Raw genomic sequence first — 15017 nt, forward strand, 5'->3', positions numbered from 1 at the left:
GCACATGTGGGAATAGCATGTGCTTGAAAGACTGCATGGGGCTTCTTTCTGTCCTGTTCCTCCCTCTCTCCATTCTCAAGAGGCAGGCAAGTGACTACTACCCCATGGGGGTGGAAGTGAGAGATTGTGAGAATGGTTGCAAAACTGTCATAGAACTTTGAAAATGAGGATCCTATGGTTGCAGTAGCAGTCCAACCACAGCAGAATTTTGAAGCAGCCACAACTTCCCTAAATATTACAGCCTAAGGGGTCATGGCTTCCAGAATTTGAATGCATTTGAAGTATCTTGGTTCAAACATGGCTCTCTTATGATTTACTGTTTTGACCAGTCAAAGGTTATTGAAATGAGAGTTTTAGCAATATTATAAATATTGATGGCTAAGGAAGCAATACTTTTTTAAATATTCGAATTCTAACATTTGTCCTTGCTTAGAAAATGCTGTTATCTTATAGATATTCCAAAAGAAGTAAAATGTTGTAATTATGTTTAATTAAAATGATTATAACGAAGACAAAATACATTGTCATTGCAGATACATGTTCATATAAGATGGATATTAACATTAAAAACTTTTTTCTTAATATGAACAGTTGTGCTCATTCAAATGTCAATGTAAAATAATTTAAGTTTTAATTTAAAATATAATAAAATATTACAAAATAACATTATTATAACATCTACTGTGCTGGTCCAATTGATTGCACATTGCGTGCCATACCCCCCCAAATAAACAAACTTGGATAGCACCAATCTGTTCATTGACAAAATTTTCATGTTAATTAGAAAAGATCACATTGCTTGGATCCATACACACAGTATACTATGCAGAAACATTTTGAGATCCTAGTTTCTTGGGGAAAAAGTGAAGGCGAATAGCAGACTGGCAGTTGTGATTTCACACAGTTGTGCATATAATATTAACAATAATTACACCAAAATCTGACTGTGTGCAATAACTTTCATATTATTACATAACATCTCTCTAACCCAGGTATTTTAAGTACTTGATAAGTGGACAAAAATGCCAAATCCAGACCAAACATCTGGCTGACATATGCAACCAAACATAATAGTAGAATAATAACATAGTTCTACAATATTCTTAAGAAACCAGGATTCACATAGGCTGACTGAGACCAGGCATTCTCTGGCAAAATATCCTTCAAAACTGATTAGGTCACTAAGAATGCCCTTTCATATAATAGACTTCAAAATTCCTGGCCAAATGCATCTTCTTTATATTTCCGCAAAATTTGTCTAGAGACAGGAGTTTCCTGATTAACTCATCCATCTTCCTTCTGCCTAGAGTACAATGTTATGACAGTGAGCTACTAAAATTGCATTTATTCATTACAATGGCTATTTTACAGGTTTTAAAAAATATATTCAGATTAATTTACATTTTTTTTCAAATTAGAAAACATTGAGAAAATGATTAAAATAGGTCAAATAGAACATGTATCTGAAAGAGGAACAAATGGAGAAGGCACAAGAACACCACATATCATAGTAAATTATATATTTACTAATCCCAAAGTGGGCATTCAGAATCTGCAAGACCAACATGTATACATCTGTTGAATATTTTAAACTGAAATGTAAACTGTTAACTGCAGATGTTCCTTACAGAATTTAAACACCATCTTATGAATAACTCAGGTGACATTTGATCCAGTTTTGAAGTCAGAAGACATTCTTGTAGTTCATTAGAAATTTTTATCTTCCTTACAGCATTACCTATTTAGTACAAAATTACAGAATCAACAGAATGGAAATTCCTACCTCTCATTGGGTTACATTTAATAGTATGTGAATTCATATAAGCCCAACTGTATTCTTTCTGCATCCTATCTCTTCTATATGGATAATTAATAGTGTACTTGTTGGGATAATATTTTAGTAGTATGAGATTGTGATGACCAGTGGCATTAAAACATGCTGCTCAGTGTGCTGCTTTCTTTTTCTCCACTGCTTTTTTTTCAAGTGCTTGGTCAGATGTAGTTAATTTACTTTGTGGGAAGTCATTCTGATTTTGTTTCAATTAGTAGGGTTTACCCACCCATTTTTTTATTTTTGTAAAGTTATTATGTGGCCTCTAACTACAGCTGTTACAAAACAGACATACAGCACAAACATATATACAGCACCTCAGTGAATTTATAAGAGAGGAATCAAAGCTAAATGTAATCCTATTAACCAACAACACCTTCTGATATTAAAAAATTAACATAATGGCTACTGTAACAACTCAGTTAGGGATGGAATGCTTTTGTTTCTTCTAAAGATATACAGTCAACAATCAAAAAAGGCCATTTTTTTGGTTATACTTAAAAGTGTGACATGAAAGAACAGAATAACCAAACAAAAAATAACGTAAGGGCAATTCTTTAGGAAGCTGCTTTATGTGAATCCCTTTAAAATGAATGGGTCTCATGCAAAAGTACAACAATGCTTTAATACTGTATTATTCATTTCAACTGTACTTATATAGAAAACAACAACTGTACTGATCAAATCCCATTCTGAAGGGGAAATTATCAGTTAGTTTCAAAATAATAATGTATATTAAGCAAAGTTTCTAGTTATTTTATTTGCATGTATGGGTGGGGGAATGCAGAAAAGAGATTCCATTCCTATATATCCCATTGAATGTATTAATTCACATAGAAATTTGACAACTCTAACACCTCTTCCCATATCCTTGTACATTTGACAGAAGTATCAAAATTACCTTTACTCCATCTGTGGGTAACAATTTTAAAGTAGCTGCTTCTAAACAAAACTTACAATAACAATTATAAAGCAATGGATTATACAAATTATTTTTGGTTGAAAAAGTATCTTTCCTTTCAACTTTGTCAAAGTTTTATTGTTTTCTGGAAAACAATCATCCATTGTTACATTCAAGGCGACCCTAATATACATAAAAACCATTTTGTAATATTAACAAATAAGAATGATTGAAATACAATTAACATTTGTAAAAATAAGTATATTGAACTTAAATTTCAATGAGAAAAAAGAAAATAAAGAATATGCATTTAGCATGAATGATGGGTACATAACTAAGTTATGGGTGTAACTATCATTCATGTTAAAGTTTTCAGGTTTTCATTATAGCTCTCTATTATTTATTATATTAGTTTCTGGATTGGCAGTCCATTTCAGGGGCACTAATCTTTCAAATTACTTTCCTGTCAATTTATTTGGTAGGATTAAGGCAGTGATGTATAATAATCAGATCATGCAGGTTTTTGAAAAGGTGACATAATAGTGTGTTTATACTCAGCTCCTTAAAATTAGCAGGCCTTGCTGGAATCACTGTTTTTGTAATAATAGTCAATAAAATTGTACATCCCAAGATTAAACATATTGAATCATAAATATATTTAGGATTATTTTGTAGTTAGAATATTAAAGATGTCATGGAGAATTCTTGCAGAATTATGGGATGATTCAGCTTGATCTGGACTATCTTCAGGTGTCCAAACTTCTAGAAGATGAAAATCAGAGCCACTAAAGTTTCTTCTCAGTTTAACATAGTCTGAGTTGATTCAATTGGAATGCATTATTTAATTTAATGATAAGATATTAATTACTCTTTTTTAAAGAACCAAACCAAACCAAAAACTGATTGTTTTGTTCCTGAGGAATCAAGTGCTTTTTGAATCAATTTTCTTATGCCAAATATGCCAATGACTAAAGCTGCTTTTGTAAGCAATTTATTATTCTTATGAATTATAAAAAAGCACAATTTAAAATTAACAAGCCTTATTAATTGTTCCATCTTAGGTTTCCAATGAAATAGATTTGCAGATATTTATCACCAGATTATCATATAAAACCAGAAAATTATGATCTTTGATATTATTTCATTTCACTGATAATTACTAAAATTTCTATCATTAGGAAATATTAAAACAGTACATTCAATGACTTACACATATCAGCTAACAATATTGTTTATATCATTTTTGTGAGAATTTAGCAAATTCACTGGCTTGTTAGAAGTGAATTTCTAATTCAGATGTTCTAACATCTGTTAGAATGGAATAACAAAGAAGCATAGATCCTTAAAGTGAGCATGGCACAATGCAATTTTCTTTTTGCATTTTTAAGATCTTTTTTATGAATAAGTATTAGCCGTTTCATTTTTTTACTACATATATGAGATCAAAATAAATCAACTTATTTTAAAAAACATTTTCCAGTTAATAAGCAACAGATATATCATTCAGACATAATTCTAGTTTTATTTTCTGATTTCTGTGATAAAATATGATTTTCATGGCTGCTGGAAAAGTGCAGTAAAAATGGTGAAGGAAAACTATTTTTTTCTCCTTCACTGATGATTACAATACTCGGTTTACATGTAGATAACAGAAGGTGAAAAACTGTCATAAAATTTGTTTGGTGATATATTGTCATTTAATTCAGGCCTTATTCCGGGAATAAGGTTGCCTAGATATATCATATTACACGATTGGGTTAAGGGATTTTACTGGGTTAATTTCTATATCTATATTTACTATACACTCTCCCTATTCATCATCCTGTAATCCCTTAAATTGGGGTAGAGTTGGGGTGACTGGATGGAGCTGAAGTGTTTTCTGGTTCGATGCACTTCCTGATGCAACATGGAATTCACAACAGATATTTTTGTCTTTGTACTCTAGGAGAAACATCTGCTGCTACTTAAGCTTGAACTCTCAACCTTCCAAGTGGGAAGTGAGCATCTTCACCACTAGGCCATCATGCTGCTCCTATTCGTTATTCACAATTATTATAAACTCTGCTAACATTCTTAAGAAAGCCAGTTAGGTGTAGATGTTTAAAGTGGCAGGCTAGAAGTTGGAAGACCACATGCTGTATTCCTAGCTGGCTAGTCACTCTCTCACAGCCTTAGGGAGTAGGCAATGGAAAGTCACTACTTGTTCAGCAAGTTGATAGCAATTAAGAATAATTTGAGTACATTAAAAACAAAACCTCTTAAGATTTTCTTACTTTCAGATAAATCCTTTTGAAACAGGCCATTCAGAAACAAATACTTGAAGGATTGAAACTTTTTTGCATAGAAATGGAAATCAAATCAGTTTATAGAATAAAACAGTCTGGCATGCATGAAATTTTATACCACTTGCCAGCCAACTCAACAGTGATTACATGAACCTTTTCATTAAGGTAAATTTAGAACGTACTTTGTGATGACTAATGACATAAGTCTTTGTCATCACATTAAAGACATAATTTTCTTGAAGCTGGCTTCTCCATTCCTTCTACCAACAACCCAAAAACCTTCTGCTAATGTGGGGTAGGAAACTCTTCTGCATGTATTAGAACTGAGGATTAAGGGGACACTGATTTTAAACAATGTTCCTCTTGCTATCTCTGTCTGGATTCAAAATAACATTTCCTTTTTTCTCCCCTTATTCAACAACTCTTTATTATCATTTATTAACTCTTTATTACCATCATACAATGAATAGAAATATCCCTTCCAGGTCATAATTAAATGGATTTGCAATAGAGGAAGAAGTGGTTGGCTGCGATTCTGCTGACTTCTCATTTGTCCCTGAGCATTTCCCTTTCCAGAGTATATCCCCCCGTTCTACAGCTGATTATGAGCCATGGTAGTGCAGTGGTTAGAATGCAGCACTTCAGGCTACTTCTATTGACTGTGGGTTGCCAGCAGTTCAGTAGTTCTATTCTCAAGGTTGAGTCAGCCTTCCATCCTTCCTTCTTGGAATGCCAAGAATTTGGAGCATCTTAAAGAGACAAACTCTGGGAAAGGCCATTTTAAGGGATGCTCCATTAGAAGTTTTGAAAGGATACTTACATTTTTTTAAAAAAGTTTAAACTCCTGTTTAATGAATCATGAGGCAGGCTCTTCCTTCCTCTTCCTCTTTCTACCTAACTGATTATTTGAATTTCTGCAATGAGGATACCGCAATGAGCATACCATAAATACAGCATTCCATATATTCAAGAATACGGGTCTCCTGAAAATACAAGATGAAGGCCAAGATGTCCCTAACTACATCCATTTATATCTATGGAGATTCATCTAGGTCATGGTTGTCCCAAAGGTGCTTTTTCAAAAGGCAACTAGACATTAATTTTCCTTAAGGATGTTTCACTTCTCATTCAAGCAGCTTTTTCAGTTCTGACTGAATGGTGGAAGATGGAAGGATTTATATTCATTTATAAATCCTAATATAAATCTTCCCATCCTCTACCATTCAATCAGAATTGAAGAAGCTTCTTGGATGAGAACATCTTCAAGGAAAAGCAAAATCCAGCTGTCTTTGAAAAAGCACCTTTGGGGTATCCATTTGTCTTTTACTGAGCCAATAATTATGACTTTCCCTGAACAGCTGGTCTGCTAATTGCTCCTTGCATTGAAGGAGAAAACTATTATCCAGTGTTGTCAGTTTGAGAGGGGTAGCTCTACCCTTATTTGTCTGAAATTTCATTTTATTTAGAAGAGTTAAAAGTTGAAAACTGACATTTACAAAATTCTCCAAGAAAGCTTTTCTTGTTGGGGGGGGGGGGTTAGTGGGAGGAGTATAGAAAAGTAGGCCCAGCACAGGATGGAAGAAACATAATCTTGCATCCATCTTCTAATCACAAACAGATGCTGTGTTATTTTTAAGCTAAATTGCGGAGGCAGTTGCTCCACTAGTCCTTTCACTTTCTGTCTGGAAAGGAAAAAAAAACAATAAGGACTCTGGCCACAGAAGGATTCAGCTTGTTCCTCTATTCCCTCTCCCAAATATATGTAGAAATGCCTATTTTAAACTCAGCATTTCCTATTTAACTAACTGAGCTTGAAGAGAGATCTGAAAATGAATCCTCCCATTTCACGTTAACTTAAATTTATAGTTGTGCTTATGTAGCAAGAAAGATACACAAATTAAGCACATTACACACATTAGAAAGGAAAAAAATGTAAATAAATACAAAAGAGCAACCCCAAAACATACTGTTTTCATCTTCTTTTCTCTTTCAAAATCTATAAAATGTTCTCACTATTTAGAAAGCTATAACCTCTACTGCATGTTTAAAACCTTGGTTTGTGCTCTCTCTTGCATTTACTTATACAGTTTCTTTAAAGTTGAATTGCAAGCTGCCCAGACTGAGATGGATGGCTACAGAAATTGAACAAGCAAAGTGTTCAGTTAAAAGAAATGCACATACAAACCTAAAAATCAAGTGGAACGCCCTTACTACAAACAAATTTTTCCATAGCAAGATATACTATCACTGGCATAACAGTGTCAATTGTTAAATAAGACTGAACATTTAATGAAAAAAAATATTTTCTAAGTGTCAGAAAAACAGCATTTATAGAGAGTGTTTTTATGTCTGTGTGTTTGCATATGTGTAGAATCTTTGTAATACAATGTATGTAGCTCCTAAGATTCTGTGTACACACACACACACACACACACACACTAACACACACACAGCTTTCGTTACTCAAAATAAGCTGAGGGGACAGTATTGTTCCCTTTTTAATCAACTGGATCAATACTATGCTCCCCTCAACCAGGGTTATTATCAATAAAAAATACTTCCTTCTCAGGAAGGATGGAAGGAATTGGGCTGCAGTTGCAGGCCTCTTATTTTTCATCTGAAATTAAAGTAATTGGCTTGTTATATTGAACCAACAGCAGGCAACCTCTACATTCTAACAAGAGATATTTGTAAATGTGGAGATTCAACTATTGCCTAAATTTCTTTAAATACATTAAAATAATTATATCAAAAAGACTTTTTTTCTTTATGAGGCTAAAAACTTTTATTTTTATTCATCTAAATTGCAATAATCATATGACAGATGTTTTAATATTTCCATCTTTATTGTTTTATTGTTGGGCATATATATTTGATTTGAAATTCTTTATAGAATACAAATAGATTAAGCAAAATAACCATTATGAGCATAATTATAAACTTATAATTATGATATAATTTGATATTATGGTAGAGGCTTGACCTGTTTTTTTAACCATCAATACATCAAAAGTTGCACTGACATTTGGAGATGTTGGGACAAAATGTTGTCCCTTATTTACCTGAATAACCGGATAACTTCGGTTTGGAATTAACAGGTTATTTTTTTTAGGTATTGTGGTGGAAATGGCTTGAGCTGTAGTATATAAATTTTTTAAATCAAGTTATAGCAATTTAGATTTTAAACTGAGTTATTGCAAGAAGTATATCTATTGTCTAAAACAGCAAAAAAGCAAAAAAAAAAAAAAAAAAAACCATTCCACCTTACCTTTAGTTAAAAATAATATTTCACATTTTGCTTCCAGATGCTTCAGTAGTATCTGGAACTCATGAATAACTATCAGTATTGGAATGTTTTTTGGATAATGGTAAGCCTGAAGCATCTTTTAAAAAATACTAATTCATCTTAGTTATATTATAGATAAGTGGCTAAGGGTATTAAATACTATTCAGTATGCTTCTTCAGTTAATAATCAGTTTGTTTTCTCTCCATTTTCTTTTTTCTCTTATTTTTTATAATAAGGTAGGATGTAAGTTATTAAAAGTATATTAAAAACATTAGTTTTTTCAGTAAAGGTAGCTGTAAAAACTTCACAAATTAAATGAAAAATAATAATGTAAAAACAGCAAGGGATACTAAAATGATTTCTTTTCTGAATTAAAAATATCAATACCATGCCTCTTTCCTAGTATTGAATTTTCACATTTCTAATACTTTCACTTTACAATCATTATACAGTGAGATTTCTGGATGCTTAAGAACAGAAGAATATGCAACATCTAGAACCCTGGTGGCACAGTGGTTAAGTACAGTACTGCAGGCAAATTCTTCCCACAGCCTGGAGCTTAAGGTTGATTCAGCATTTATCCTTCTGAAGTTGATAAAATGAGATTGTGGGGGGCAATAAGCAAGTAATGTTTTATACTGTAAACTGTCCATAGAAGGCTGTAAGGTGCTATGGGGGGGGGGGGGTGGGGGTAAGGTAAAAGTAAAGGTTTCCCTAGCACATATGTGTTAGTCATTCCTGACTCTAGGGGGCAGTGCTCATCTCTATTGCAAAGCCGAAGAGCCAGCGCTGTCCGAGAACGTCTCCATAGTCATGTGGCCGGCATGACTAAATGCCGAAGGTGCACAGAACACTGTTACCTTCCCACCAAAGGTGGTTCCTATTTTATGTGCTTTCAAACTGCTAGGTTGTCAGGGGGACAAGTAACGGGAGCTCACTCCATTACACAGCACTAGGGATTTGAACCGCTGAACTGCCGACCTTTCTGATCAACAAGCTCAGCGTCTTAGCCACTGAGCCACCGTGTCCCTATAGGGTGGTATATAAGCCTAAAAGCTGCTACTATCTAAACTCACCTAAAATTGATAATGCTCAATTAAATTGCATGAAAGCAGAGAGGAAGATGTATTCAAGTGGCATGAAAGAAACGAATAAAATATGCCTTTGTAAATCAGTTTCTTTGAATGCCTAAGAAATTAAACAAAAGGAAGATCCCAGCTGTCTCAGATTCACAACAGCTATTGATCTACTTACTAGTTTTGGCAAATCAATTTGTCTTTCAGTTATAATTAAAATAATAAGGGTTGAAGTACCATAACATCTGTCAGACACTTCTGATTAGAAAATCCTGGATTTAGTATTCCCATAAGAGAAAATGGATGCAGATGCAATAAACTATGTTAAGGCAGGCTTTTCCATCCCTTGTAAAAGTAACATTAGCCCTGCCTGAAGTATAAAGGACCATGTCCTTATTAAAGTATAAATAAATAATAAATTTGTTATGGAATTTGTGTAAGGATTAAAGGTGTTGTGTATTATGTTACTGTTCCAAAGTTAGATTTTATTAAGCAGTTAAAACATGCTTTATTAATAAATTCTCAGCAAAATTACTGAGTCTTAGGAACAGTTTTAAGATTGCAAAATCAAGTGGCATTCTTAGAAAAGAAAATGGCATGTTTATCAGACAACTCCCTGGACAAGAGCTTGTAGTTTTTTGCCATTGTCTTCTTCTTCCTAGGCTAAGGTGGGACTAGAATTCACAGTCTCCCAGTTTCTAGGCTGGTGCCTTAACCACTTAGCCCATTCTGCTAGAGAGAAGTTCCCTGAGGATGGGCTCTAGCACAAATCCAGAAGCTCAAAAGACTAAACCTCTGGTACTGGTGACCAACCCAGATTAGATCCTGTAACATTATCCTGGGACATTATCCTGGGAAGTCTATTTGCCTTCAGTCACCCTAACCACTACACCAAACTGGCTCTTGCTATAGCGTAGGGCATCCTAACCAGAGGTGGTATTCAGCAGGTTCTGACCAGTTCTGGAGAACCGGCAGCAGAAATTTTGTGTAGTTTGGAGAACCGGTAAATACCACCTCTGACTGGTCTCTCCCCATCTATTCTCTGCCTCCCGAGTCCCAGCTGATCGGGAGGGAATGGAGATTTTGCAGTATCCTTCCCCTGGAGTGGGGTGGGAATGAAGATTTTATAGTATCCTTCCCCTGCCACGCCCACCAAGCCACACCCGCCCACCAAGCCACGCCCACAGAATCAGTATTAAAAAAGTTTGAATCCCACCACTGATCCTAAACCTAATCTGCTTCTTTACAAATGGAAACTGGAATGATAGAAAATATTTTGAAGTGGGGCTGTCAGAAGCTAGCTGTTTCACTTTTTGATAAATTATTATCTTGTGAATGATAGTAGCAGTCATTTTATGGCTAAGCCTCCCATAATAGCCATTTTGAGTTAGCACACAAAAAATGCAGGCTGAGTCAGGCTCAATTGCAGTGCAGGCTTACAAACAGATTGGAAGGAAGCTCCTCTCTGTTACTTGTCATTTCAAATAGCTTCCCTGAGAATGTTATGTGATTCTGAAAGAGACTAAGACAGGAAAATGTTCACCTGCATGCAGCCAAATTTCCATCACTAAAGCTTTGCTTTTTTGATCAGGGATTTCAGGATTTTTTAAATTTCTTTTTAACTAACAGGTTCGACAGCCTGAAAGTCTGAAAATTCTTGTGAATAGTATCCCAAGTATTTACAGTCTTCTCCATGAAGAAAAAGAAATGATGCCACCACTTTAGGCTATTATTATTTAGACAAACTTGAAACAGAGGCATCTTTTTTTTCAGTCTCACACAAAAGCTTGCAGCCTTCTTTAATGACAGATGCTGTATTAGGAAGCACTTTTAAATTACTTCTGCAGCACAGACAGCTCTGTTATTTATAGGAAGCTTCAAGATTCTCCTGGTTTCAAAATATCCTCTGATTCAACTTTATCAGCTTTGTTATACACACTAAGATACAATTGGTTGCTTTGGGGATTCTTTATGACTAGGGAGGGAGTCACTTAACGGAGCAATTTTCAGTTCCGGCACTTGAAAAGAACAGAAAGTCCTAGTTATCCACCAGACTTTAAAAGGGTGGAAAGAGAAAGAGGAGTTTGTTATGACTTTGAAAGTGATACTTTAGAAACCACTATTTTCTGTTGTTTTAACTTTTTTTTTTTTTTGGCCTGAAGCTGAAGCCTTAACACTTGGGAGGCTTTTTTTTCCTTACAACATATATTTCAATACCTTATAAAGATAACATCCTTTTTCTCGGTATTTTTATGCTAAAATAATTAATAGCCTTTGCTATCACTGAAGATTCTTATTCTAATGTTAAATGACCACGTCATTAAAAATCTCCTGTCTGTCCCTTTATTTTTGTGTGTGTGGGATAGATTTTATACTCTCCTTCACCATGTGGTCCCTATAAACTCACTCTAGGTTACCACACTAGACTTTTTACAAAACAAAGTACATTCTGCTCTCCAGGAAATTGGCCTTGATCTGTTTAAAAATAGCTCAGCAGAAAGAACTATTGTGGTCAATAACTTGAGAAAACTTGAACAGTCAAACATAAATGAAAATTCATCTGGATAGTTCATCTTTCATTATCATAGTTACGAAAGAGATTTTATGGCAGATATAGTGTTAGTAGGGTTTTTTTTTTTTTTTAATGGCTCTCACAATACCTGCAATGATATCATCCATTTGTTCTAGAGCAGCTTCAAGCATGTGACTAGCATCAGAAGTCATCTTTTGTGGTTTGCTTGGATCTTGTTTTCTTAATCTGAAAGAGAGAAAAAGAGGTGATGCTTACTTATTTGTTTCATTACTACAGCTGCCCGCCTCAATAGGTGACTCAGGGCGGAATAGATCATAAGACATAAAAAGAATTAAACGGTGCAGAATAAATATGTATGGCACCAAGTAAAATTGATACTATGGATGTTAATACAACCAGGACCCTTAATGCACTTGGGGCTCCAGGCTGAGCCACATAACCAAGTCTTCACAGTCTTGTAAAAGGCCAATAGGGTTGGGGTAATCCTGATATCTGAAGGAACAATATTCCAGAGGGCAGGCAGGGGCTATGGAAGAGAAGGCACTTCTGGTTACCACCAACCAACATTCATTGGCCGATGGAGCCTGCATGTGTCCAACCTGTCTGATCAAATTGGATGGACAGAGACAAGTAGGAGAAGATGGTACCTGGCCCCAAGCCAAGAAGGGCTTTAAAGGTGATAACTAACACCCAGAATTGCATTTGAAAATACACTGACAACCAATCCAGCTTATGAAGCAGTGGTGTTACACGTATTGAATACCTGATGCCTTTACTACCCATCTAGCCGGATTCTGCACTAGTTGAAGCTTCTGAATGCTCTTCTAGGACAACCCCATGTAGAGCACATTGAGGTAGTCCAGATGAAAGGTGTCCAGAAGACATGAGTGACTATGAGCAAATTAAATCACAACAACGTAGCTACCACAATCTTAATTTGCTATCAACAGAAACCATTTAATTTTAATGATAAATACATATGTAAAAGTCCATAATCAGATCATGATCATCCTTGTGATTTATAAAAGCAGTGGATTAGATGAACAAGTATACAGAGGACTCAAGAGGGTGTCAGGGGCAACCATTTTACCTTAAATGGTTGTCTGAAGACTGGTCATACTCACTGGAGAACCCACTAGATGGCAGACTTTTCTAACCAGCAGACTTTCTTACAAATTGATGGGTAAGAATGGTGTCAGTGTAAGGAGGAAAATACTACTTTAACCAAGGATGGTTTAAGGCTATCTCTCTCGCGGAATGGGGATGAGAGGAAGGCAGCATTATTGGGGGGGGGGGCGAGGAGGGATAAGTACATCCAGGATGCAATCATGCTTATTAAGATCGTCTGCCCAAATACTTCATGGACCCAGAGGGATGCTGATAGGCAGGTGCAGAGGCTCCCTGTGATCTGGAGGGCAGTTCCATCAAGTGTCTAGTCAGCTGCTATCGAGTTTATACTGCTACAAAGGGGTTAGTTGTAAATTGTCTTGAGAATAATTTGATTGAAAAAAAGGTGTTATAGTAGTGGTGCAATTCAGTCGGTTCTATCCGGTTTGGGTGATTCAGTAGCAGTGGCGGTGGGAGGCTCTGCCTGGATGTCATGTTCCATTTTTGATGTTCTGTGCATGCACGGAAGGCCCTGCGCATGCCTGGAAGGTCCTGTGCATGCATGGAAGGTCCTGTGCATGTGTGGAAGGTCCTGCACATGCGCATAATTGGTGCATGCACTCACATTTACGAACCGGTAGCGAAGGTAAGTTGATTTCACCCCTGTGTTATATGTTTGAGTTAAGCCATTAAGGTGTTGAATGAGGAGTAGGGAAACATAAGTTGAAGTTAGGGATCATGATGGCTCAAACTATTAGTTCGCTATTGATGATTGGCAGGCTCACATTCAAGGCACAGTGTTACTGCAGAACATCACACACTCCCGCTCCTGCCAACTCAACAGTTCACAAACTGCCAACCGTGACTAGATAAATGTGTACCACTATGGTAGGCAACTTAACAAGGGCATGAAAGGAGCCCCCGAGTGAGCAATGATGATGTCACTGTTCAAACCTTTCAATCTTTGGCGCTCCCAACACAACTGTAGTAGTCACCTACAAACTAGAAGGTCACAAAGGGGTACTGGATTGGCTGCTCTTACTCATCTCCCCATTACTTTCCCACTATTATTTGCTGTTGCTATATGGGAAAAGGAAGAGAGCATCATGTTTTCTACCTTGAATTCTTGAATGAAAAGCAAGATATAAATCTACCAAAAAAATAATTTAATTATATCCATAAAGTCAAAAAGAAAAATTCATTATTTTATAACACAGAATTATAAAACCCGACAATGAGCATCTGTTATATTGATTTCTTTTTTAAATACAGAAATGTCCTAAAAGTTGCTCATCGCTTTCTAAAGCCCAATTATTAATAGCTTTACTTATTTTAGTTTGCAGGACGGGAGCTGGAAGTAGTTAACTGGCATATATTTAATGTTTTTCTCCACTCCAAGCCTTGCTCAATCCCAGATTTGCAGAGCTCCTCAGGTGGAACAGCCTCCAACACCACTTTGGCAGAAGCATCAGACATTTCTAGGCATGACCTCTAGCTTTCAGTTTGCTATTCACAACAGATTTAAAGTTCATTTCAGGAAATACGATTACCAAAACATTCCTTCTCTGAAAGAATTTGGCAGCCTATTTTCTTTTTTCCCCCTTTAAGAGGGGAAAAAAATTCCCTGGATATCAGTAGGTGCATATATATGCTAAATTAAATTATTAAATTATTTGGGATGTTCTCCCCAAAATTATAATCTATGCATCTATTTTGTTTACGTTATTTGAACATGTCCATGATGGCGAAGCTGTGGCACACGGAGCCATATTTGGTGGCATGCCAGCCATCAGCTCTATTTTTCGCCCTTCCGGAGGGCCAGGGGAGGCTGTTTTCACCCTCCCCAGGCTTCAGGAAAGCCTCCGGAGACTGTGGAGGGCGAAAAACATCCCCAAGGGGCCAACTGGAAGTTTGGGAATGAACTTCCATTTGGCCTGTTGGGACCATTTTTCACCCTTCCCAGCCTCCGGAAGCTTTCCTGAAGCCCGGGGAGGTCA

At 35.9% G+C, this 15017-nt stretch overlaps 1 protein-coding gene across 5 annotated transcripts in view; it reads right to left on the reverse strand.

Moving 5' to 3' along the window:
• PPFIBP2 (PPFIA binding protein 2) overlaps positions 1-15017 on the reverse strand; it is a 137953-nt gene that overhangs the window by 96425 nt on the left and 26511 nt on the right. For all 5 annotated transcript variants that reach the window (XM_032223800.1, XM_032223809.1, XM_032223773.1 and 2 more), the window contains exon 2: positions 12041-12138. In XM_032223800.1, the coding sequence (XP_032079691.1) occupies positions 12041-12104 (64 nt within the window). In that variant the 5' untranslated portion in view covers positions 12105-12138. The remainder of the gene's footprint in view (positions 1-12040; positions 12139-15017) is intronic.

Source organism: Thamnophis elegans, chromosome 1 (genome assembly GCF_009769535.1).
Source record: "Thamnophis elegans isolate rThaEle1 chromosome 1, rThaEle1.pri, whole genome shotgun sequence".
NCBI lineage: Eukaryota > Metazoa > Chordata > Lepidosauria > Squamata > Colubridae > Thamnophis > Thamnophis elegans.